Raw genomic sequence first — 24,687 nt, forward strand, 5'->3', positions numbered from 1 at the left:
TAGAAATCATATCTCTAGAATTATTAATAAGTGTTGCATAATCTTCATTTCTAGTGTAAAAAACTGGAAAATTTTCAGAAATTTGATTTGGAATAAGAAAAGCAGAATGTTGAATAATGCAAGTTTTGTTCTCTCTCTCTCTTTTTTTTTTTTTTTAAATTTGAAGTACTTAGCATTTAACATACAACAACAACAACAACAACAACCCAGTATAATCCCACTTAGTGGGGTCTGGGGAGGGTAGTGTGTACGTAGACCTTACCCCTACCCTAGGGTAGAGAGACTGTTTCCAAATAGACCCCCGACATACTTCCCTCCAAGAACTTCCTACCTTGCTCTTGGGAAGACTTGAACTCACAACCTCTCGGTTGGAAGTGGGGGTTGCTTACCCGGCATCCTAGGGTAGCATTTAACATGTGTCCACAAAATGATGCTCCAGTTTATTCAGTGAAACTAGTCAAAATGGAAAAAGGTATACTTAAAACAGCAAAAAAGAAAAGAGTACCAAATAATGGATGGTTAATATTAGTTGCTTCTGTCTCATTTTAATAAGTCTTTTTTCATGGCCTATTCTAAGTACTTGAGACAGCATATAATACTAGTGTAGGTGGATGTGTCTGGATAGACTAAGAATCTAGATCTTGCAGAGAAAGTGACAGCGACAGATCTAGAATTTTTACGTTATGAATTCTGAGTTGAGAGACATTGTTCTAAAATATACATCTAACCTTTTATTTATACATGCTTAACTTTTTCACGTATATATAAAGTTCGGCCAAGAAACACATGGTAGCTACATAATATCATTATTCATCCTTTTTAAAGATAATAATTTTATTATGGAAGTTGGAATCCCACACGTTGGGTTAATCACTAAGGTCTTATACAATTTTATGTTAGATTATTTCGTCAGAGTTGTAACAATTATACCCTAGTCTTTCTTATTATCATTACTTGGCTGACTGTCACGTATTAAAACACTATATTCTGCTAAACCTAGGTGTACGCAGGAATTTCTATAGGCAATGTCGAAATTTATAGAAGAACAAAATAAATAACTTTAATTATACCCTAGTCCTTCTTATTATCATTACTTGGCTGACTGTCACGTATTAATTATCATACTTTTAACAAGAAATAACCTTAGTTCATTATTTTTGTTAAGTCTTAAATTAGGAAAGGTCTTGATTTCAACTCTACTTAATCACAATCTTTAACCACAGAGGCTCTCTCGAATATTTGTAAAAAGTACGAGCTACTTGTGGTTTGAATGACCTCTTAGAACAAAATTAACCATATAAGCAACACGCTAGGAGACAATCTATGTCTAATGATGGCATTTTTTCCTATTTATCCGTTTCCTCACAGTATTAATATATATATTCAATAAAATTTCTCAACAAAGTGGTGTCACGTAACACGTCATCATTGAACGTAGTGGCGAAGCCACATGCTTATAACTGACCACCCTTCGTCAAAAAATTATACTGTGTACATAGGTATAATATTACGTTTTAGAGGTATATAATACATATTGAACACCCTTTGTCGTATTTTTTTTTTTAAAAAAATTTAAACACTCTTGAAGAAATTCCTAGCTTCGCCACTGGTTGAACGTGCGTCTGCCCCTGCCACTGGTTTGCAATGGCATTTGTATTATTGTGGGTGGATAATGACTCAAGAATGCAGGTACAAAAGGGTTGAAGGACATGCCTTAACTCAACTTTTAACACAAGTATTGACTACTTTAACATAAAAAGACCTTAGCTTTACTCTCATTTAGGAAATGATTCGAAATCTATTATTTGTGCTTTTGTTGTGGATTTTTTAACATATATATAGGGTCTAGGAAGGTGTGAAAGTCGAGCATTAGTGTTGTAGGCAAGGAGATAGTTGAACTTTTTTTTTTGTGCCGGGGGTGAGGTTAGTTTGATAGGGTTGATCTTAGACGGCTAGTGGTTAATGTTGTATTCACACTATCCTTCTATTTTTCATGAGAAATTTTCAGAAACCACTATGCTTTAGTGATTATTAGCTTGCTATAGCTACCATTTACTAAATTACTTCCTATAGCTATGTTTTCAGTCGTTAATGTATTTTTGTTACTGTATTCATGAATACAGTAGCAAAACTCGGCGAAAAACAGGGGAGTTCAGCTAAGCAGAGAATGTATTTGACTGTATTCGCGAGCTGCATTCGCGAATACAGTAACGAAATTTGTGAAAATAGGTCTTTTGCTGTTTAAAAACGGTAAGTGAATCAATTAACGCGATAGATTCCTAATATAACTCAACAAACTCAATTATAACACACAAAATTTGTATTTTCAGTTATAGAAAGTATTCTCAATCGAAAAACACCTAAAAAACAGAGCAATCTTCAGAAATTCAATTCAATCCATCCTTTTTTTAGTGGTATCTTTACTAAAATATTTTTTAGTGGTATCTTTATAAATAGATTTATATATTAAAATTATATAATTGCATTCAGTATAGTTAAATACATAAAAATACATTGAATACATGAAGTATAGCAGGTCATCTATAGTGCAAAAATATATGAATACATACTGCAGATACATTTGAATATATATATATATATACATCTGAATACCTAAATTATATTAATTAAAAAAAATATATGAATACATTCGTGAAATATAGCGAGACAGTATGAATACATTCATAGAATACAGCGAGACAATGAAATACATGGAATATAGCGAGATACATTGAAGTACAATAAAAAAAAGAAGGTAACAGACTCTTCAATATGGGATAATTTTTTAAAAGGGTATTTATTTATAATAAATAAGGTATCAACCTTTGCTATAGGATTTAAAATTCTATTTTTTATAGCACCGGACCTTGATTACTATTTATTGTTATTGCTTGTCATCTATTTTCTAGTTTTTATGATGCTGTTATTATTTCTATGATTTGTTAATAATCTGTATTTGTAAAACAATTTTGGAGAAAATAAAATAACATAAACAGAAATGTAAACGAAATTAAAAAAAACCAATTCGAGCCCACTGAATTCATAGTGTTTCCTTAAGGAATTTACCCCTCCTAGTACCCAAGGTTATTGATTATTTCCTCTCAGGATAGAACGAATTACACACTGGTGTAGTCGTACTTCAAACCCCAATGTTTTAGCTAACAAAAAGTTCGGTAGCAAATCACACTTACTGTTGCTTTGTTTGATGTTAAAAGTATGCAGAAGAAGGCGGAGAAACTCAGAAAATCGTATGGAAATTCTGAGCAGAATAGACTTGTATTTATAGACAAAGTTGGGCTGAAATCTGAAGAGGTGCAACTCTTCAGAATGGCTGTTTATGCAAAACGGCCATAACATAAATGCCATAACATTTACGGATTGGATTTAATATTAATATTTATTTTAATATTAATATTTTATTATTAAAACAAATATTTAATAGCATTTCTGTTAATATTTTAGTATTAACAAATAAATTTGGTCCAAAAAATTAATTAATCAATTGTCCAAAGCCGAAGCCGAGCCGACGACGACGACAGCGCGAGGCTTGCCTTCTTCTCAACTCTTTAAGAGCTAGAAGAAGAGCAATTGCTTATATACCCATAGAAAATCTCTTCCTCTTCCAATATGGGACAATATTCCTTCATCAAGGGGGGAAACTTAAAATTTTACTTAAAAATTTCATTTCCCTCTATTTCCCATTCACCTTCTTTAAGCCTCATTAATGCTTAAAAACCCCAACATGATTTCTGTTGACGGTACTGATATATCGTCTCTTCTTATCTTTTCTGTCTCCTTGAACCGAGAGCCTATCGGAAACGGCATCTCTACCCCATCGGGGTAGGGATAAGGTCTGAGTATACACTACCCTCCCCAGACCCCACTTATAGGATTTTAATAGATTGTTGTTGTTATTGTTATATATCGGGTCTAAATCAATGTTGCTGAGTTCAGGTGAACTCGTAGCTCTTTCCAGAGGCGAATCCAAGATTTAAACTCTATGGGTTCAACTTTTAAGATTTTTAACATTGAACCCATTATATTTTTAAAGTTGTGGGTTCAAATCTATTATTTTTGCAATTTTAATGAATTTTTACACATAAATTTCTACTCCGCGTCGATTGTTATGTGTTCAATTGAACCCATAACTAACCCATAAATTTCTACATCCAACTCTGCCTCTTTCACTAGATCTGGCGATATTGCACTTAAGGGTATAGCCTAACGGTCAATTTAGTGGGTAAAACTCAGGAGATAGGATCCAAATTTAGGAATTTAATTAGTTACAATTACCTTAATTTGTTAGTTATACAAAACGTGCTATGTGTTGTCTTATCTATTTTGAATAATTGAAAGATGATTCATTTTTCCATATACTGAAGTTCATCTCTTTAACTAAATAAAGCTATAAAGAATCTTTTTCTTGCATGTTTCAGTAAACACAGTCATGCAACTTTTTTAGTGATCAATATTTGGTGTAATAATGTTCAAATACAACCACTTAAAATTTTGCAACAATAAGTTAATGTTTAACATACTTAAAGTTGTATGATATCTGAATTTTCTGAAGCCACGACAATTTTTTTTTTCTGATTTTATGCATGGAATTTGCATGGTTTATGTCACTAATACTTGCATTAGGATAGATTGTCTACATCATACCTCTTGAGATGCGGTCTTTTCCTGGATCTTATGTGAACGTGAGATGCCTTGTCTATCGGACCGCCCTTTTAATTCGCATGGTTTGTGGGAAAAGAATTTTTTTTTTTGGCATATAGTTAGTTGATGGTTCAGCTGTGCCTATCTAATGCAACTTTTAGTGTCCACACACAAGGGTTTTAAACTCCGCAGAGTATATGGGCACAGAGGCAAATCCAGGATTTTAGGTTTATGGATTCCTATAAAAATTTCAAGTTAATATGCAATACTAACTGGATGAACGGACTGGATTCCAAGCTAAATATTCTTAAACAGTTAATGAATTTTTCAATATAAATACAAGTTCTAGACAAAAGCTACTGGGTTCACAGGAACCCGTAGCTATTGAACTGAATTCGCCCCTGTATGGGTAGATCCCTCTATGCTTCTCCTAACTTAAATAAACACGGCCTTTGGTCTATTTTAGTTGTCGCGGTTACGAAAAATAACTAGTCAGAAATGATGTAGTTTAAAAAAAAACATGACGACTAAAATGGACCGGAGGGAGAATACCAAATTTTACCTGCACAGGATTCGTGACAAGTATTTAAATCGCACATCACATGTTGCGTCCTTACCGCTTAACCAAGCCATGAACCTAGATGTATACACATTAACTTACCATTGACCGTTTATGTAAAATTGAAGTACTATACATATTATTGAACAACAAATTAAACTGTAGTTATTTTTGAATTATATCAAATGGGATTTTTAAGTATCTTTATTATTTAAGCCGTCAATGCCTACAATCTGTGCACTAGGCATCTCGTGTTCATGCAGCTTGGGGAAGGGCCGCAACCAAATGGGTGTGATGTAGTCAGTCTGCCTAATGCAATCATTAGTGACTGCTTACACTACTCTGTATTTTCCCTAAAAAGGGAACTGAATATGAAGTTGATGTGTCGACACATTTTGCAAGATAAACATGTAATGAATCATGTTAAAGTGCACAAAACAATGTATTAATAGTAATTAGGTTGTTGTTAAAGCAGATTATTCGAAGAACCAAAACTTTTTATTGTAAAGCATTGAATGATTTACTGCATACTACTCGCAGAATTCTGTATAGATGGAAGATGGGGAAAAAAATAGAACACAAGTATTTGAAAAGGGTAAAAATGAATAAAGAGAATATATATATATATATATATATATATATATATATATATATATATATATATATGATGCCTCCAACCCGTTTTAAGTCATTTCTTCTCACTATTTAGAACTTTGGATGTTGTTGTTGTTATATATTTTATGTTTTAATATTTTTTTTGCATAATGTATATATAGCTTGCCGACTATAATAGTGGCGAAGACAGAATTTCCGCTAAGGGAGTTCAAAAAAGAAACAGATTTTGAACTGTGTCAAGGGAATTCAAAATATAATACTCCCTCCGTTTCAATTTATGTGAACCCATTTGACTGGGCATGGAGTTTAAGAAAAGAGAGAAGACTTTTGAACTTGTGGTGTAAAATGAGGCACGTATATTTTGTGTGGCTATAAATCATTGCATAAAGGTAAATTGTTTCCAAATAAGGAAAGGGGTCATTCTTTTTGGCACGGACCAAAAAGGAAATAGGTTCACGTAAATTGAAAGTGAGGGAGTATATAAAGGTAAAAAACAAATTTTGCCTTACATATACGTTGTACTTTTTGGGCAAAAGAGGGTTCGTGTGAACCCCCTTCAGTCCCCCTAAATCCTCCCCGACTATAATTAGACTACTTCAGTCAAAAAATACCAACCTTTTCAGAACTTTGCCAAAATAAATTTTCCGATTACAGTAGTTGGACATGTTTTTCCGACGTACCATTTTCCGACTACGTGAAAATAGTCGGAAAGTAGTTGGAACAGATACTTTTCCGACTACTTTTCACCTATTTTGGTAGTCGAAAAAAGCTATTTTCTTGTAGTGAGCTTGCTCAAATTGCTGGTCCTAAGCTCGGATATAAAAAAGGAGAAAGTTGCGGTAGCCAGGCTGACAACTTGCATAAAACTAGTCAATTTATGATGGAAATTTATTTGTCAATTGGAAATACAGAGAACTTCTAATAATCTTTTTAGTCTAATATTGAACTGAGATGAACTTAAATGAAGCGAGATAGTCAATGAGGATTCATATTCCCGACCTGAAGTTGCTTGGGATTGAGGCGTAGTAATAGTTGTTGTGCTGTATGTATACATAATTTTAGCCGAAAATAGTGTGTTCAGTTAAACCTATAGAACTCGTCCTATATTCGGCTATGTAATAAAGAAGGATTATGCCCTCTAAAGGTACTAGTAATCTTGATTAATTCTTGACCATTTATTAGGGTGATAATGCTTGGACTTTTAGAGGTTCCTTACTCATGAAAAAACTAAAAGTAAAAGCAAAAATGTATATAATTTTGGATTTCCTATTACTAAAGATGTAGATTTCCAGCTCAAATCATGGTTAAGGAACAAAAGAATATGGATTAAGACAAGGGCATGAAAAATCATTTCTATTATGTAACTCCTACTTTCCATTGAAAAAGAATTTGATGTTACTTAAAAACATTGATATGATTTGTTGCCAAACTACTTCTTGGTGGTCCTCATTTTTACTAAGAAAGTGGGATTTTTCTATTTAAAGCTTTTAAATTTTGTACAAGAATTTCAACATTTGATTCATCATTAAGCACTTGCCATGTTTTCATTAACCAAACGAATAAAGACTTAAAAAAACAGTCCGATGTATAAAGCATCCAACGTTTACGCAGAGTCCAGAGAAGGGCCGCACCCAAGAAGGTGTGATATAGGCAACCTACCCTGATACAAGCATAGTTCTGATTTTTCCTAAGGCTTACACAAGTGAAAATTCTTACATAGTTCCCAGTGATTTTCCTAGTAGTCAAGACCTTTAGGATGCTAATACTATCTAATTTCTTATCACTGGCATGTTCAGAATTTAGACGTTGTGGGTTCTGAGCTGAGAGAGTGAGTTCTGAAATGTATATCTTATAGGTCACAGGTTCGCGCCATGGGAGTAGTTGCTAATGCTTGCATTACAGTAGACTGTCTACATCACACCCCTTGCGGTGCGACCCTTCCTTGGACCCTACATGAACGGGAGATGCCTTGTGCGCTGAGCTGCCGTTATACTTTTTTTTGGCACATATATATAGGATACGACCTTAAACTCGCGAACTCATTGTTGGAACAATAGTTGACCAAACTATACCTAGCATTGTTCAATGGTCTGACACTCTCTATTTCTCTTTTTGCCTAAGGCAACTGATGACTTGACTCTTAAATTTGATCTTGAGCTAGCTTAGTTTTTTTGGTTAGACTTGGCAAACTTATCTTATGAACTAAAATCAAACAAGTTCTTAGTCACTGATCAAGTTCAGAAGGACTATTAGGCCAAGCTGTCATGGTTCATATTCGTACTAGAAATCAGAATCAAACGAGCTATTACCCTTCTGTTCCACACAAAATTTCTGTTCTCATTGAGCTCATCTTAGGACACATGCGTTATCTTTTGGTTAACTTGGAAACCATATCTTCCCTCTCTCAATTCATATTGTACTTGGTTTGACAAAGGTGTATGCTTTCTGACTTAAAAGAATTTCTAAGCAGCAGATGCTATTATCCATCCAAAGGAATATGATGTATTGACAGTAAATTTTTCTGTTCAATGTTGTAATCTGAAGATTCTATACTACAAGTTTTCTAAAAGCAGCATTAGATGCCTCCTACACTTAAACATGAGAACCAAGGAGAGATAATGCATTAGATGCCATAGGAAATTTTGGCAAATAGAATCATATTTAATTGAACCCCACCCACAATGATGCCATAAACTGTTTATCTATATACTAACAGAGAAAGATTGAAAATATCCATTAGTTGACTCACATGTTAAAAATGTTCTATATCCTATCTAAGTTAATACTAAGCAAAATAAAATTTCCCAAAATAACACTTTTCTTTTTTTGGTTTCCACTCGGTGTCCGGTACCCTCATTGGAGCTCGACTATATCCGGATTCGCGCTGCGTAGGGCCCCATTCGGGGGGAAGCGCTCTCTATCAAGGATTTTTCCATACCCAGGGCCCGAATCTGAGACCTCTGATTAAGGAAAGAGTAGCCACATCTGCTGCACCACATCCTTTGATGGTCAAAATAACATTCTCTATACTGTATGTTGATGAACCTGTTGTTGAGGTAAACGATTCGCTTACAATTAACATATGCTGGAAAGTAAAAGGGAAGCTCGGTGCACTAAGCTCCCACTATGCGCATGGTCCGGGGAAGGACCAAACCACAAGGGTTTACTGTACGCAGCCTTACCTTGCATTCTGCAAGAGGTTGTTTTCATGGCTCAAACATGTGACCTTAAACTTTACCAGTTATGCCACACATATCAATCAAAAGTAAAAAAAAAAGAAAAAAGAAGCAGACCGATGCACTAAGCTCTCGCTAAGCGGGGCGTCCGGGGAAAAGCAGGACCACAAGGATCTATTGCACGCTGCCTTACCCTACATTCTGCAAGAGGCTGTTTCCACGGCTCGAACATGTGATTTCTTGGTCACATGATAACAACTTTACCCGTTACGCCAAAAGTATCCATCAAAAGTAAGGAAAAGGGAAATAGTAGCAATCTTTCAAGTAAAAGGAAGGTAAAAGGCAAGAGTATACTTATGTTAAACAAATGTCTAAATCTATTGAACCTTTAATGCATTGATGTGATTGCCAGAATTTAGTGGAACAAACAACAGTCTTAACAGAATTTAAATATCTGCCTTCTGCCTCAGCTTCAGCTTTAAAACCACAGAGTAATTCACACAAGAAGAAGCACACAACAGAAAGGAAGTGAAGAAAAAACTAAGATGAAGAGATATGTGGAATGGTATCCAATCTTTGTGATGTTGTCAATTGATTTTGCTTTCGCGATAAGTAATATACTTCTTAAGAAGATTATCATGGATGGTATGAACCATTTGGTCTTCATCACTTATCGACAGTCAGTTTCGACTATATTTTTAGCCCCTATTGCTTTTTTTCTTGAAAGGTATGAATCATTCTTCCTACTTTTCACTTATCTGAAGTTATGCTACAACTTTTCATATGTAATAATCTTCTTGTTTTGCAGAAATACTAGACCTAAACTCACCTCTCGAATCTTGTGCTACCTATTCTTGAGTGCAATTGTTGGGTAAGTAGAATAACAAAGATTATATAGTCAAACCTCTCTAATAACAGTCTTGTTTGTTCCGAATATTTTTGGATGTTATAGCGAAGTGCTGTTATAGAGAACATATATTATAACATAACATAAAAATTGGTTCCGGAAAAGCTTAGCTTTTATAGTGAAGTGATATTATATAGGGATGCTGTTATAGAGAGGTCTGACTGTATTATCTTCTATTTTAGTTTGAAAGATTGTCTATGCTCTATGTTTTTCTGCTAAAATTTTAGCAGCATAACTTAGACACCTTTTTCGTAGGGCATCTCTTACACAATACTTATTCCTTCTTGGCATACAATACACTTCTGCAACTTTTGCATGTGCCTTTGTCAACATGGTTCCGGTGATAACATTCCTTATGGCATTACCTTTCGGGTATGAGAATTCGTTCTCTCTCGTTTCAACAAGTAAATATAACTTACAAAGTTACGACTCTCCCCTTTGATATATTGATCCAATCTAAGGATATCATATGATTGTAATGCAGGTTAGAGACAATTAACACAAAAGATAGAAGTGGAAGAGCCAAAGTGATTGGTACATTGATATGCCTCGGAGGCGCCTTGTTATTGACATTTTACAAAGGCATTCCTTTAATCCATTTTTCAGACCAACAAACTGCATCTCAATCAATGGAAGAGCACAATAGTTCCTCTAAAAGAAAAGAACGATGGATTTTTGGCTCGTTGATCTTATTTGCTGGAACGCTTTTGTGGTCCTCGTGGTTCCTTCTTCAATCAAATATTGGAAAGAAATATCCATGTCAATACTCTAGCACTGTTATTATGACCTTCTTCAGCGCCATACAATCAGCTATCTTAACTTTTTCTATTAATAGAAGACTTTCCATTTGGATTCCAAAGGAAATGATCGATATGTTGAGTGTCATTTATACTGTAAGTACACTTAAATTTCATCTTATTGTGGAGTCTAAATTATCAATAATGTAGAGTCAAACCTCTCTATAACAACCTTATTTGTTCTGATTTTTTTGGCTGTTATAGCGAAGTGTTGTTATATAGAACATGTATTATAGCATAGCATAAAATTGGTTCCATAAAAAGCTCGACTTTTATAGTGAATGACTGTTATATAGCGATGTTGTTATAGAGAGGTCTGACTGTATTCTACTTGTGACAGGGGTTAATTGGTTCCGGCTTATGCTATGTTGGAATGTCATGGTGTGTTAAGAAGAGGGGACCTGTCTTTACTGCAGCATTCAGTCCTCTAGTTCAAGTTATGGCAGCGATGTTAGACGTTCCCTTTCTACACGAGCAACTCAATCTCGGAAGGTGATTCAACACTTTCAATGCTGCTAATTTTTTACCTAAGACAATGTTTCAATTCATAATAGTATATACAACTGACACATATTTTTTCAAAAATTGAACATGATCAGTGTGATGGGATCAGTTATTGTAATCGTCGGACTATACTTTCTACTTTGGGGCAAGACTAAAGAAATTCAGAAAGTTCCTCAAGAAACTGCAGAGAAAAAGGACAAGGAGCTAAGGTTTCAAGTTCATGAATCCAACGATGAACGCGCGATTCCTTGATATCAACCTCTCTGGAAATATTTCTATAGTTTCTTTGAACTAAGTTTTCTTCCTAAACATGTAACTATGAACTAAATTTTGTTATATTTTCAAGAACCAACTTCAAAGAATCAAGTCTATACCTTAATCGGATGGACATGAGAGATTCTTGCCACTGTAAAAGTACCAAGAAAGAAAAATCTAAGGATATGATGATAACATAGAAGAAAGAACTATAGTAGCAAGTTGTAATTATCATTTTTGAAAATACAAATTACAGTATTCTGCATTTGTTATACTTGTTGAACTCAATGAAGCGAAGAGGAGTCTTGACGTAATTGGTAAAGTTGGTGCGATGTGACCAGGAGGTCATGAATTCAAGTCGTGGAAACAGCCTCTTGCAGAAATGCAGGGTAAGGCTACGTACAATAGACCCTTATGGTCCGACCCTTCCCTGGATCCTGTGCATAGCGGGAGCCTTTTTTTTCTGTTGAATTCAATGAAGCTTAGTAGAATGAAGACAGCAATACTATAGTAATGGTTTTTAGCTCAAGGGAAATATTTGACTATAAAATTCAATGGAAGAATTCTCATTACAAAGAGATCAAGAAAGAGAAAAATAGGAAAACATGGAGACAGTAAAAGAAACAATGCTCCACTAGGCAGCTCGGTGCACGAAGCTCCCGTAATGTGCGGGGTCTGGGGAAGGGCCGGACCACAAGTTTCTATTGTACGCAACCTTACCCTACATTTCTGCAAGAGGATGTTTCCACGACTCGAACCCTTGAGCTCCTGGTTACATGGCAGCAACTTTACCAGTTACGACAAGGCTCCCCTTCAATATTCATATGGAACATGGAATGAAATTTTAGCAGCTTCCTCACATTTCAGCTTTGTTATTTAGACCATAAATATATATGTAAAAACTTAAAAAATTAGTACAAACATTATGTTTTGAACTCATACTCTCAAAGAACTTAGAACGTTGACCTATAAAGATTGAAATTCTTGATCCGCCTCTGGTATTATCCTACTCCGAACGCACCAAATAGTGGTCATATTTGGAGGTTCCCTTCCTTTATTCTTTCCTTTCTTCTTTTCATGTCCTAATAGTGTTGGCTTTTGGTCATGCTCCATATAATCAGTTATATCCAAATGAACACCAGGGTCATTAGTACAATAGCTACAACCTAACATAATGGAATTGTTGAGTGTTTGAAAATTGTTATTTACATATGTTTTCAATGCTTCATTTTCCTCCGATGGATCGCCTTCAAATCCAGCTTTCTCCTCCGTCACACCGCGCATACTGGCTCCTACATTAGTACTGGCCAGAGTGATGATTTTCGTGCCATGATCATCGTCATCACTCTGGCTCGAGTCCCCTGTTGACGCCTTATTATGAACACGTTGAAGGCTGCCTAGGCGTTTCGTTAGAGCAGATAACATGTTTTTGATGTCATTATCTGCTTGTTTTTGCTTCACCCTATCAGGAAATATGGACTCAGCCATATGGATATGTTATCCTTTTTTTTTTTTTGGCAATCCGCTAGGCAAGTGCCTAGGGTTAGTTTTTTATTAATAAAAAAGAAAAGAAAATACAACAATTAGGAAAAGTACAAATAAGGGGGACAATAACACCGGTATTATTGCCCATATGCCTTGGCTATATAATCACTCCTCTGCGCCTCCCATCGCCTTATGATGACAGCCTCATGTAGAGGATTCCTGGTGTAGCTGTCGGCAACGTCTCACGAGGGCATATAATCTCATAGCCGTGTGGATATTTTTTCCAAAGGCATAGGTCTAAGGCAACACAAATCGGGCTAAACCTTACCTTACTAATCCTATTGAGGCATTGAAAAGGCCTCACCTACTAGCAATCATGTAAAAAGAAAGAACTGGAAATGACCAAATATTCAATGATCATCACAGAATTTATAACATACTCTGTGATGATATTACAAATGAGAATACTAACATAATGGTAGAATAAAATGATGAAGGAATTAAAATGTTGTCCCTTCTTGTTCGAACTTGTAATTTCTTCAATTTGTAACTCTTTTTTATCACAATCCCCATTGATCAAAGGATATGTTATCCTTTGATCAATGGGGAAGTTTTTTTTTTTTTTTTTTTGTGTGTGTGTGTGTGTGTGAGACAAGAATGTTGTATGCAATTGATAATTTTGGAATTGGTTTGGATTTTAAAGAGGATAAGAAGACTGTGTTATTTGATTAAAGTTGAGGGACCAAATGCCTTACCTGCTTGGCAATATAAGAATTTGCATCCAAATATATCCTAGAAATGAAAAAAGAAAAAGAAAAAATAGAAAAGCATTGCTTGTTCAATGGTTTTGTTATCTCTTCAAATTTCTTTCACTATATTTAGAAGGAGTTTCACTGCTTAGATTACATAATTCATGCCGATGATTAAAACTAAATCAATAATAACATGTCATGTGTATTCCACATATACATTTATTGTTTAACCAAGAGACCTAACAAAGTATTTTTACTTCAGTTTGTCGCTTAACCATGGTAAGTTAATGTGGCTAGATATAAACAAATGAGTGTAAAGTTTTCTTTTTCTTTTTTTTTTATTATGCACATATATTTAGATGAAATAAAAGGGAGAAAAAGGTATATTTCTTGACTTGAAGAAGGATTTATTCACATCTTATGAGATCAGTTTTAGGTTATATTACTCGGACTCTTTAAAAATGCAATACGATGCGTCAGATCCTTCAAAATTAATGTATTTTTAAGGAATTCGATACGACAATATTTTTGGAAATCCCGGAAATATAAGATTTAAGAACAAACACTGATGCTAACACAGTAACACTGTGGTGCCTACACAATTTAGAGAAAAGATGTGCTGATTTGGTGTCCATTGGAGGCATCTTACTTTAGCATCTTTATTAGGTTTATATTATTGGTTGCTAATTTTGTATGCCTTTGACACAAATTACCAACCTTTTCACTTAACAACTTTCTTACGAGGGTGATATTATTTCTGGCTTATGTTGTTGTCACTGATCTATTGTCTATTATTTATTTTCTTCCTATAGAGTGGACCCGAGTGGCCTATTTATACTCATTCCTGTTTCACTTGTGCGTTTACAACATCCATTGTTTCTGACTATGTCGATGAAATGGGACCGCGAAGACAATCCACCACTAGAGCTTGCTTTGCTCTTGCTCCGCTCGCTCCCACCTGTCTTCTTCCCACTATAGTGAAAGATCTTTCACTTCACCATAGCAGGAACCTCGCTAACCTTCTCGGCCAGTTAATCTAACCACATGGATCCCCTCCTGCTTACCCACCCACCGTAAACTCTTACTAACGGACTTGGAATACGAATGAGATCAAAAAGGTCATCATTGGGGCAAACGATGCAATAACTTCGGTTAGAGCAAAGCCCAAAATAGCATAACCAAATAATTGTTTTGCTTCTTAAGACGGAGGATCTTTGGCAAGGGGTTACAAAATTAAAATCATGTATGATTGTTGAACTTGTGATCACTATAATAGTAAAATTATAACATTATTTTTTGTCACATACATGTAACGGAAGTATGGAACTACGTGTGAATTGCTCAAAGGATTACATTCTGTAAATTTCACAGTTAAAAAGGATTTTGTTTGAGGCTTAGAATAGGATATTAAAATTGGAATTTTTACACAAATAGCCGGTCATATTAATTGTTTACTTTTCTAGTCATATATATAGATTAAACATAGATTATATATCATGAAATACATAAATTATAAATATATTGTACATTCACCTGTTATTTTTAGTTTAAGTGGTAGGTTAGGGGGCTATTTACAGGACTGGTCATTAAACAAAACTTTCACTGTTTCGTGGCTACTTTCCCTAATTGTCAAGTTGGGCCTATTGGGCCAATTGGGCTGCGTAGATCCCCTTATAGTCCAATAGGATTTCCTCGCAGAACAATTTTGGACGAGTTCTGCGAATTTAACTGAAATTTATCGTCTCAAATTATTTAGACATATTCAATAAAAATTAAATGATCAACATATATATATATATATATATATATATATATATATATATATATATATATAATTTTGAATTCACGAGTTCTAGATCTCAAATTTGCTTTTGGGTTATATTCTCTCACTTTAGCCAGACTATAATAAATAAAAGAAGAAAAGAAAGACCAAAAAGAAAAGAAAAACAAAGGGACTGACGTTGTAAATTTGCTGATTGCTAAAATAATTAGTGCAACATTTACATACCTCTTAAGTTATATGGTCACATTTTAAAATATGAAATACAGTCAGATCTCTCTATAACAACAACCATATATAACAATACTTCACTATAAAAATTAAACTTTTTCGGAACCAAATTTCATGTTATGTTATAATATATGTTCTATATAATAGCACTTCGCTATAACATCCAAAAATATTCGGAACAAACGAGGTTGTTATAGAGAGGTTTGACTGTATATGTTAAAATTTGAAGGTGCAGTTTTTCTGATAAATAAATTCTTGAAAGGGGAAAAATAACAATCCCAAAAGAAGCAAAAAACTAGGTAATTTCTTTTATTTGTTCAAGCTTTGATGTTTAATTACCTGATACTGGTGAGAAATATTAAGTATTCTATAAAATTAATCGAGTACGCACAAGTTACATAAATAACCAACTTAAAACTTGACTGGTAATTTAACAATAATACTACACCACTTATACAATTTTTCTTTTAACAATTAATAAGAGAGATATTCCGGGGTCATGAGCTTGCTAGAGATCATGCTACGCTTTTAGCTTAACGATAATTTATTGAATTATCTAGGTTATTGATTATGGGGTTAATAATACCCATAAGAATCTGTCAATTTCTTATGACGAATACTATAATTATAAAAATAAAACAATAGGTGAAGATAGAAAGCTACAGTAAAATATCTAATATCTTCCAAAAGGTGTTGAGAAGGATGGGTGGAGTAGAGGCATAAAATTATCCTCCATAATTATGTGGGGACTATAAATCTGACTATTATTGTGATGGGGAAGTTGATATGTGGCTATATAGGGAAAGAAATTACTCACACTTGAAATTACAATAAATTAAATTAATTTAATTATGAATGAACTATATTTCTTTCTTGATATGGATTCTTATTATAAAATTTAAAATAATGTATATAAATATTTAAAATATGTTATTTGTACGCACTTAAAACCATGTGATGACATGATATTCACACGAACTTTAAATGCAAGTACAAAAACAATCATATGAAAAATCACTCACATAACACATTCGACTCCATTTCTACATGATTGACACTTTAATGGGAGTCTTGAAACAAATGTAAGGTTGTTTTTGTGTGATTTATAGATTAGGAGTTCGAACTATGGAATTAATCATTGAATGTTTGTATTATGTATCACAAGTTCGAGTTGTGAAATCAGCCATTAATGTTTGCATCACGGTAAGCTGCTTATATTGCCCCCTTGGGATACGGTCCTTCCCCGGATCTTGCGTGAACCCGTGATCCTTCGTGCATCGGGCTACCCTTTTTCTAAAGGATCGACACTAGAAGGGGGAATTTTGGAGTAAAGGTAAACTTATCTCCGTGTGATCTATAGGTAACAGGTTCGAGCCCTGAAATCAACCACTAATGCTTGTATCATGGTAGACTGCCTACATCATACCCCCTTGGAGTGAGGCCCTTTCCTAGACCCTGCGTGAACGCGAGATGCTTCATGCATCGGACTTCGTTTTTTCGAAAGGATTGACACTTGAAAGGAGAACCTTAGAGCAAAGTTAAAATTATCTCCATGTGACCTATATGTCACAAGTTGTAGCCGTAAAATCAGCCACCGATGCTTATATCACGATGACCTGCCTACATCACATCCCTAGAATATGTCACTTCTCTGGACCCTACGTGAACATGTGATGCTTCGTGCGTCGTAATAACTTTTTCTGAAGGATTGACACTATTTTGATTTGTGAAATCAGCCATTGATGCTTGCATCACGGTAAACTGCTTATATTGCCCACTTGGGATGCGGTCCTTCCCCGGACCCTGCGTGAACCCGTGATCCTTCGTGCATCGGGCTACCCTTTTTCTAAAGGATCGACATTAGAAGGGGGAATTTTGGAGTAAAGGTAAACTTATTTCCGTGTGACCTATAGGTAACAGGTTCGAGCCTTGAAATCAACCACTGATGCTTGTATCACGGTAGGCTGCCTACATCACACCCCCTTGGAGTGAGGCTCTTTCCTAGATCCTGCGTGAATGCGGGATGCTTCGTGCATCAGACTTCGTTTTTTCTAAAGGATTGACACTTGAAAGGGGAACCTTAGAGCAAAGATAAAATTATCTCCATGTGACCTATATGTCACAAGTTGTAGCCGTAAAATCAACCACCGATGCTTATATCACGATGACCTGCCTACATCACATCCCTAGAATATGTCACTTCTCTGGACCCTACGTGAACATGTGATGCTTCGTGCGTCGTAATAACTTTTTCTGAAGGATTGACACTATTTTGATTTGTGAAATCAGTCATTGATGCCTGTATCACGGTAAGCTGCTTATATTGCCCCCTTGGGATGCGGTCCTTCCCCGGACCCTGCGTGAACCCGTGATCCTTCGTGCATCGGGCTACCCTTTTTCTAAAGGATCGACACTAGAAGGGGGAATTTTGGAGTAAAGGTAAACTTATCTTCGTGTGACCTATAGGTAATAGGTTCGAGCCCTGAAATCAACCACTGATGCTTGTATCACGGTAGGCTGCCTACATCACACCCCCTTAGAGTGAGGCTCTTTCCTAGATCCTGCGTGAATGCGGGATGCTTCGTGCATCGGACTTCGTTTTTTCTAAAGGATTGACACTTGAAAGGGGAACCTTAGAGCAAAGATAAAATTATCTCCATGTGACCTATATGTCACAAGTTGTAGCCGTAAAATCAGCCACCGATGCTTATATCACGATGACCTGCCTACATCACATCCCTAGAATATGTCACTTCTCTGGACCCTACGTGAACATGTGATGCTTCGTGCGTCGTAATAACTTTTTCTGAAGGATTGACACTATTTTGATTTGTGAAATCAGTCATTGATGCCTGTATCACGGTAAGCTGCTTATATTGCCCCCTTGGGATGCGGTCCTTCCCCGGACCCTGCGTGAACCCGTGATCCTTCGTGCATCGGGCTACCCTTTTTCTAAAGGATCGACACTAGAAGGGGGAATTTTGGAGTAAGGGTAAACTTATCTCCGTGTGACCTATAGGTAACAGGTTCGAGCCCTGAAATCAACCACTGATGCTTGTATCACGGTAGGCTGCCTACATCACACCCCCTTGGAGTGAGGCCCTTTCCTAGACCCTGCGTGGACGCGGGATGCTTCGTGCATCGGACTTAGTTTTTTCTAAAGGATTGACACTTGAAAGGGGAACCTTAGAGCAAAGTTAAAATTATCTCCATGTGACCTATATGTCACAAGTTGTAGCCGTAAAATCAGCTACCAATGCTTATATCATGATGACCTGCCTACATCACATCCTTAGAATATATCACTTCTCTGGACCCTACGTGAACTTGTGATGCTTCGTGCGTCGTAATAACTTTTTCTGAAGGATTGACACTATTTTGATTTGTGAAGTAAAATAAATAAAATTTTCTTTCATTATTTTTTAAATAGATAAAAATAACTTTCCAACAAAACATAATTAAGGCCTCACACTTAATAGAGGTCTGAATCTTACTCATTCAGATCTCAGGTATTAAGTGCATTTGTTTTTAAAGTTTGAATTTTAATAATTCAGATCTTAATCATTATGTGTGTTTAATTTTTTTGCCTTCACAACCATTTAATGGGTCTGTATAATTAAGATCTATAACAGAGACTTAATTTCATTAAGAAGCTATCACATATTCATTATTAGCTGCGGCCACCGCCTACCATTATCAACTACCACCATGCTACCACCACCATTAAACTCAACCACCACCACCACTCTACTACCACTACCTCCAACATCACCACGCCATCATCATCCTCAATCATAGTCGCCACCATCATCACCCACTATCCACACCACTCCGACCACCATCATTCTCACCCTCAATCAATACTCATTCACCTCAACTACCACAACTGACCACCCTATCACCATCAACAACAACCACGTCAAACATTGCCCATCATTAACCTACCATCACCCATTCACTACATTCCTTAGTCACAACTACTACCACCACCCGCCATTATTAACTATCACCACCCACCACCACTATCCTCAATCATAATCGCCACCACTACCAATCACTATTAGCTACTAGCATGAATCACCATGATCAACCAAAACTATCACCAACCACCCTCTCTAGTCGGTATTCATCCATTAACCATCACCACCAACAACCATCATATTTTTAAAAATTATATATTTTCTTGATAGAATATTAGATTAGTTAATATTTTATTTGAATTTTATATTTATTAATTTTTAAATAAAAATAAATTTTATATATTCAAATATTAAAAATCAAACAGTTTAAATTATTTAGTATTCAAATCTTAATACATATCTTAATATATTCAAATATATATTCAGATTCAAATATCTTAATCTGATAGACGTCTTAATCTTAAACAAGGCCTAAGAGTCCCAAGCCAATTAGGAAACCTCCCAAAATAACAAAATAATAAAAAGCCTGCACTTTGTTTTTTCCTCAAACTACTGTATAACAAAATTACCACCATTGGTGTGAAGTGAATCTTTGTACAGAAATTCTGACTTCCTCTATCAACGTCATCCATAGAAATTTTCTCCAACCGAGCCGCCCCTTTTTTTGTTTCTTCCATTTAATAAACGCCATCCAATTTTATCACAAACTTTTATCTTTATTTCTCTTTGTTCCTTCTGTTCTTTAACACTTTGCTTCTGTAAACAATTTAAACTAAGCACACAGATTGAGCATTTTCAGCTTCTTGGCTGTTTTTGTCATCTGGGGTTAACATCAAAATCCAAGTAAGGTTAGTTTTTGGTTATAATTTTAACTTATATTGGCAAATTACCAGTTATTTTTGTTTTTCAGTTATTTCAGTTAATGGGGTTGGTGTGGATTGGATTAATTTGCTGCTTTTGTTTTCCATGAGAAACTAGCAATAATACTGATCTTGTTATTGTAATCTGCATGTGCTATGATTTTATGTTCATTTGGGAGATTTTGGATTGTTAATACTATATTTTTGTATAATCTTGTCTTGAAAATGGTGAAACTCTTTGTAAAAGATTTGCTTTTTATCAATTTTTTTTGCTTCTGTTTTTCAGTTATTTCAGTTAATGGGTTGGTGTGGATTTGCTTGTTTTGTGTTTTTCATGAGAAACTAGTCATTTTCATGTTGTAATCTATATGTGTTTTATTTTCATATAGGAAATTTTGGATTGTTAACAGTATCTTGGGATGTATAATCTTGAAAATGGATAAATTATCTGAAAAGGATTTGTTATTTATGACTTTTAGTAGTGCTTATTAGCAGTGTCGGAGCCATAATTTTTACTAAGGAGTGTCAAAATATAAAAATTAAATACACCAAAAAGTTAAGGGGTGTCAACGTATAATATATATACGTAAAACAAAAAAAACATATCTATCGATATAATGTAATTTTACGGCGAAGGGGTGTCGATTGACACCCTTTGGTTGTATGTGGCTCCGCCACTTCTTATTAGTTGGAGCCTTGCTCCTTTAGTGATATGTTGGTCACTAGGTTCAAGACGTGAAAATAACCTCTTATCTGAAATGCAATAGTATTACTTACTACTGGGGAGTTTTGACGCAATGATCACTGGTTAAAGATGTAAAAACAACTTCTTATCTGAAATGCAATAGGAAGGTAGTGGACAATATATGCCAAAGAAGCTAGTATTACCAATTAAAATCTAGAAAAGAACAAGAAGAGAGAGCGAATGAGAATATCTTTCTTAGTGAGCTCTACATGGCGTGAATTCTGGATTAGTCGGACCAGTGGGTACCAGATGCTAGATATCCAGCCTTATTTTCTTGGATTGAGTTGGCTATATGGATCCATTTTCTATTCAACTTCATCTAGCATGCTAAACTTTATATTCCAACAAGGATTAAAATAGTGGTACAATATCCAATCTCAAATGAGCATGTATAATTTTGGGCTTTCGCAGTTTTGGTTTGATCTAGGGTGATGTTCACGGTTTGATCTAGGGTACTGCAGAACTGTGTTGTTTGGAATAAATAGATTCTAGAAATGAAAACATCTAGCGTTTCTAATTTTTCCACCACACAATCAAGGATAAGCCAAGCAGGGCTATTTCATAACACTTGTTTATGGCAATTTGCTACCTGATTAATTTCTAGTTTACGAGCGATTATTTGAATTCCCTCCTTGGGAAGGAGAAGAAACTGGAGGTTCTTTTTTATTGACTAGCTTCTTTGTCCGTCCAGTGTGCAGTAGTTTGTTTAATAATTTTAAAGTAGTTGAGATTTGAGAATGTCTTGTAATAGCATACTCAAGATTCTTGAGAATATGTATTCACATCAAAACAAAAATTGTATTTGCTGTAAAATACTATGTAGCGTAGTATTGTCCTTGGTCTAAAAATGGTATGGGATCTAACGGAGATTGTTGACTTGTTTCTAGGCACAAATGATGGGTGGACAAGCAATAACTGATCCTGGAGCGGAAATCAAAGTAAGTTTTGGATATCACTGTAATTCCAACACTGATGATTCTGGCGATGAATCAGATGGTATTGACATGCGTCCTGGAACTAAACTTCGAAGAGCCAACAGTTCCTTCTCTTGCCTTTCTGGTGCTGCTCTAAGTGCCAATGCCACACTAGCTAACACAAATATTTGCAACGGATTGCTTGGGGCTGAGATACTGCCCGCACTGGATTCACCTACTTCATTCCGCAGGATACCCTCTTCTCCATCCTTTTCAAAGTTGGATTTATTGTCATCGTCTTTTCAGAGTAGTTTGTCAAACTTAAGTTGTAGTCCGTCCTCTCCAAGTGAGCTAGCTGAAGACAATTCATCTTCAATGAAATCTTCGAGTGAAAGCTTCTTTAATGCAACAGAAGTTAAAATAGCGGGTGGTGCTGCGGGTGAAGACAGAGTACAGGCTGTCTGTTCAGAAGAGAACGACTCGCTTTTCTGTGCCATATATGATGGATTTAATGGAAGAGATGCAGCTGATTTTCTGGCTGGAACATTGTATGAAACAATTAGACATTACCTTAGTTTATTGGACTGGGAACTCGAACGAGATTCTAAAGTTAATAAGGGCTCATATGTTGATTGCTTTGGTAATGCGCTTCCTTATTTAGATGTGGAGAAGCCGTGTACCTCTTTTAAGCAAAAAGTACTTAATAGCCTGGAACAGGCTCTTACTCAAGCTGAGAACGATTTCCTTCACATGGTTGAACAGGAAATGGATGACCGTCCTGACTTAGTATCGATTGGATCCTGTGTATTAGTTGCGCTTCTACTTGGGAAGAACTTGTATGTGCTCAATGCAGGAGATAGTCGAGCTGTATTGGCAACTTGTGGTGAAAGCATCGTTACTAATAGTGATGGACGATTGCAAGCTGTTCAGCTTACTGTTAGTCATACTGTCGATAATGAATCTGAAAGAATCCAACTATTAAAGAATCATCCTGAAGATCACTCAACGATCGTGGGTGGGAAAGTCAAGGGAAAGCTAAAGGTTACTCGGGCACTTGGAGTTGGTTACTTGAAAAAGGTGCAACTTCTATTGCTTTTGCTTTGGTGCACCTTATAGTTACCTTATACTTTGGCGCGCCTTATCTCAAACTGCATTTTTTGTTTCTTTAAATTACTGAGAATTTTGAAGTTTTCATTTATGTAGCCAATTTATGCTAATGGACACTAGATGACTATCGTTGTGGCATCGTATTGGTGCCAAAATTGATATAATCTTTTAATCTTTTGCTTCTTACCTATTAGGAAGGATAACACTTCATTTTCTTATTGCAGAAGAGTATGAATGATGCTTTGATGGGAATTCTTCGCGTCCGAAATCTAATCAGTCCTCCATATATTTCTGTACAACCGTCTCTGACTGTACATGAAATATCAAGTTCTGATCATTTTGTTGTACTTGGAAGCGACGGTCTATTTGACTTCTTCAACAATGATGAGGTTGTAAAGCTTGTCCATTCTTATATTCAACGTTACCCTTTAGGTGATCCAGCCAAATTTCTGCTGGAGCAGCTTGTAATTCGAGCAGCAGATTGTGCAGGTAAGACATCTGCATCGATATCATCTCCATTCGACCATATCAACTATTTTTTTATCTGTGGATGTTCTATACTCCCTCCGTTCCAATTGATGTGACACTCCTTCATTTACAGTCCGTCCCAAAATGATACTTTTTTTATATTTAGTAACAATTCAACTTTAAAATGACCATTTTACCCTTATAACCAGACAGTTATCTATGACTTATTTTAGATTACAAGTTTCAAAAGTCTTCCTTATTTCTTAAACTCTATGTTTAGTCAAATACCGTCGCATAAATTGGGATGGACGACGTATTAAACTTAATCGAACAGTACCTATTAGACTACTATTTCGACTGTCAGCACAATTTTGCTTCCTGAGGGTATAACAAAGTCAATGAAACTACATTATATGATAACCACACAACCTATCACATACTACTAAGCATTTTTTAGTTTAAGTAGTTAACACAGTGAGATCAGCAAAAGAATAGAATTTTGAGCTGATGATCCTCTGAGGTTGTATCGGCTATCAACTGCATTGTGGATATAGCTGCGAAAAGTTTGAATTAATTCAATAAATTTGCAGGATTTAGTAAGGAAGAGTTGATGAGCATACCAGCTGGGAGGAGGAGGAAATATCACGACGATGTGACAGTAATTGTGATAATCCTTGGAATGAACAAACGAACCTCAAAAGCATCGACTCGCCTATGAGTTTCTCAATCTGAAGAACAATTTTGTCTATTCTTTTTCATTTATTTTTGTATTTTGATCCTGAGGTAAGGGAACCGAGGTCCGGGATAGGGAGGAGAGGAGGGGGTTGTTTTGCTTATGTTAGAAGTATTATGTTATTCACCATTTTTAGATTTGTTTGAACTTGTTCTGCAAAAGACCTTCACTTCATTTGTAATCTATTGTATAGTTTGCTTATGTTAGAGTTATTATGTTA

The 24,687-nt window shown here is 35.5% G+C and overlaps 3 protein-coding genes across 4 annotated transcripts; 2 read left to right on the plus strand and 1 right to left on the minus strand.

Annotated features, from left to right (window-relative positions):
• The first annotated feature begins 9,443 nt into the window (after nucleotides 1-9,443).
• On the plus strand, nucleotides 9,444-11,739 carry LOC107818235 (WAT1-related protein At3g30340). Its single transcript, XM_016644190.2, has 6 exons — nucleotides 9,444-9,736; nucleotides 9,818-9,880; nucleotides 10,172-10,288; nucleotides 10,401-10,809; nucleotides 11,054-11,205; nucleotides 11,313-11,739. The coding sequence occupies exons 1-6, from the start codon at nucleotides 9,555-9,557 to the stop codon at nucleotides 11,467-11,469; spliced, it is 1,080 nt and encodes a 359-aa protein (XP_016499676.1). The 5' UTR covers nucleotides 9,444-9,554; the 3' UTR covers nucleotides 11,470-11,739.
• A 699-nt stretch (nucleotides 11,740-12,438) lies between these two features.
• LOC107818234 (uncharacterized) lies at nucleotides 12,439-12,960 on the minus strand. The gene has a single exon (XM_016644189.1). It carries the CDS (start codon nucleotides 12,958-12,960, stop codon nucleotides 12,439-12,441), a length of 522 nt encoding a protein of 173 aa, XP_016499675.1.
• A 7,216-nt stretch (nucleotides 12,961-20,176) lies between these two features.
• LOC107813518 (putative protein phosphatase 2C 40) lies at nucleotides 20,177-24,687 on the plus strand. Of its 2 annotated transcripts, none has more exons than XM_016638798.2 (4): nucleotides 20,177-20,488; nucleotides 22,133-23,236; nucleotides 23,491-23,755; nucleotides 24,325-24,687. In XM_016638798.2, the coding sequence occupies exons 2-4, from the start codon at nucleotides 22,139-22,141 to the stop codon at nucleotides 24,450-24,452; spliced, it is 1,491 nt and encodes a 496-aa protein (XP_016494284.2). In that variant the 5' UTR covers nucleotides 20,177-20,488; nucleotides 22,133-22,138; the 3' UTR covers nucleotides 24,453-24,687. The 2 variants fall into 2 exon arrangements, with proteins under 2 accessions (XP_016494284.2, XP_016494285.2); XM_016638799.2 differs by having other exon boundaries at nucleotides 20,187-20,483.

This window comes from Nicotiana tabacum, chromosome 20 (assembly GCF_000715075.1).
Source record: "Nicotiana tabacum cultivar K326 chromosome 20, ASM71507v2, whole genome shotgun sequence".
Classification (NCBI taxonomy): domain Eukaryota; kingdom Viridiplantae; phylum Streptophyta; class Magnoliopsida; order Solanales; family Solanaceae; genus Nicotiana; species Nicotiana tabacum.

What these genes read in the sequence shown, in the direction of transcription:
- LOC107818235 (XM_016644190.2), top strand. Translation starts at nt 9,555, where the DNA reads ATGAAGAGATATGTGGAATGGTATCCAATCTTTGTGATGTTGTCAATT. An exon ending in ATTGCTTTTTTTCTTGAAAG is followed by an intron (nt 9,737 to 9,817) that starts GTATGAATCATT and finishes CTTGTTTTGCAG; the next exon opens with AAATACTAGACCTAAACTCA. An exon ending in CTTATGGCATTACCTTTCGG is followed by an intron (nt 10,289 to 10,400) that starts GTATGAGAATTC and finishes ATTGTAATGCAG; the next exon opens with GTTAGAGACAATTAACACAA.
- LOC107818234 (XM_016644189.1), bottom strand. Translation starts at nt 12,960, where the DNA reads ATGGCTGAGTCCATATTTCCTGATAGGGTGAAGCAAAAACAAGCAGAT.
- LOC107813518 (XM_016638798.2), top strand. Translation starts at nt 22,139, where the DNA reads ATGATGGGTGGACAAGCAATAACTGATCCTGGAGCGGAAATCAAAGTA. An exon ending in GAGTTGGTTACTTGAAAAAG is followed by an intron (nt 23,237 to 23,490) that starts GTGCAACTTCTA and finishes TTCTTATTGCAG; the next exon opens with AAGAGTATGAATGATGCTTT. An exon ending in TCGAGCAGCAGATTGTGCAG is followed by an intron (nt 23,756 to 24,324) that starts GTAAGACATCTG and finishes ATAAATTTGCAG; the next exon opens with GATTTAGTAAGGAAGAGTTG.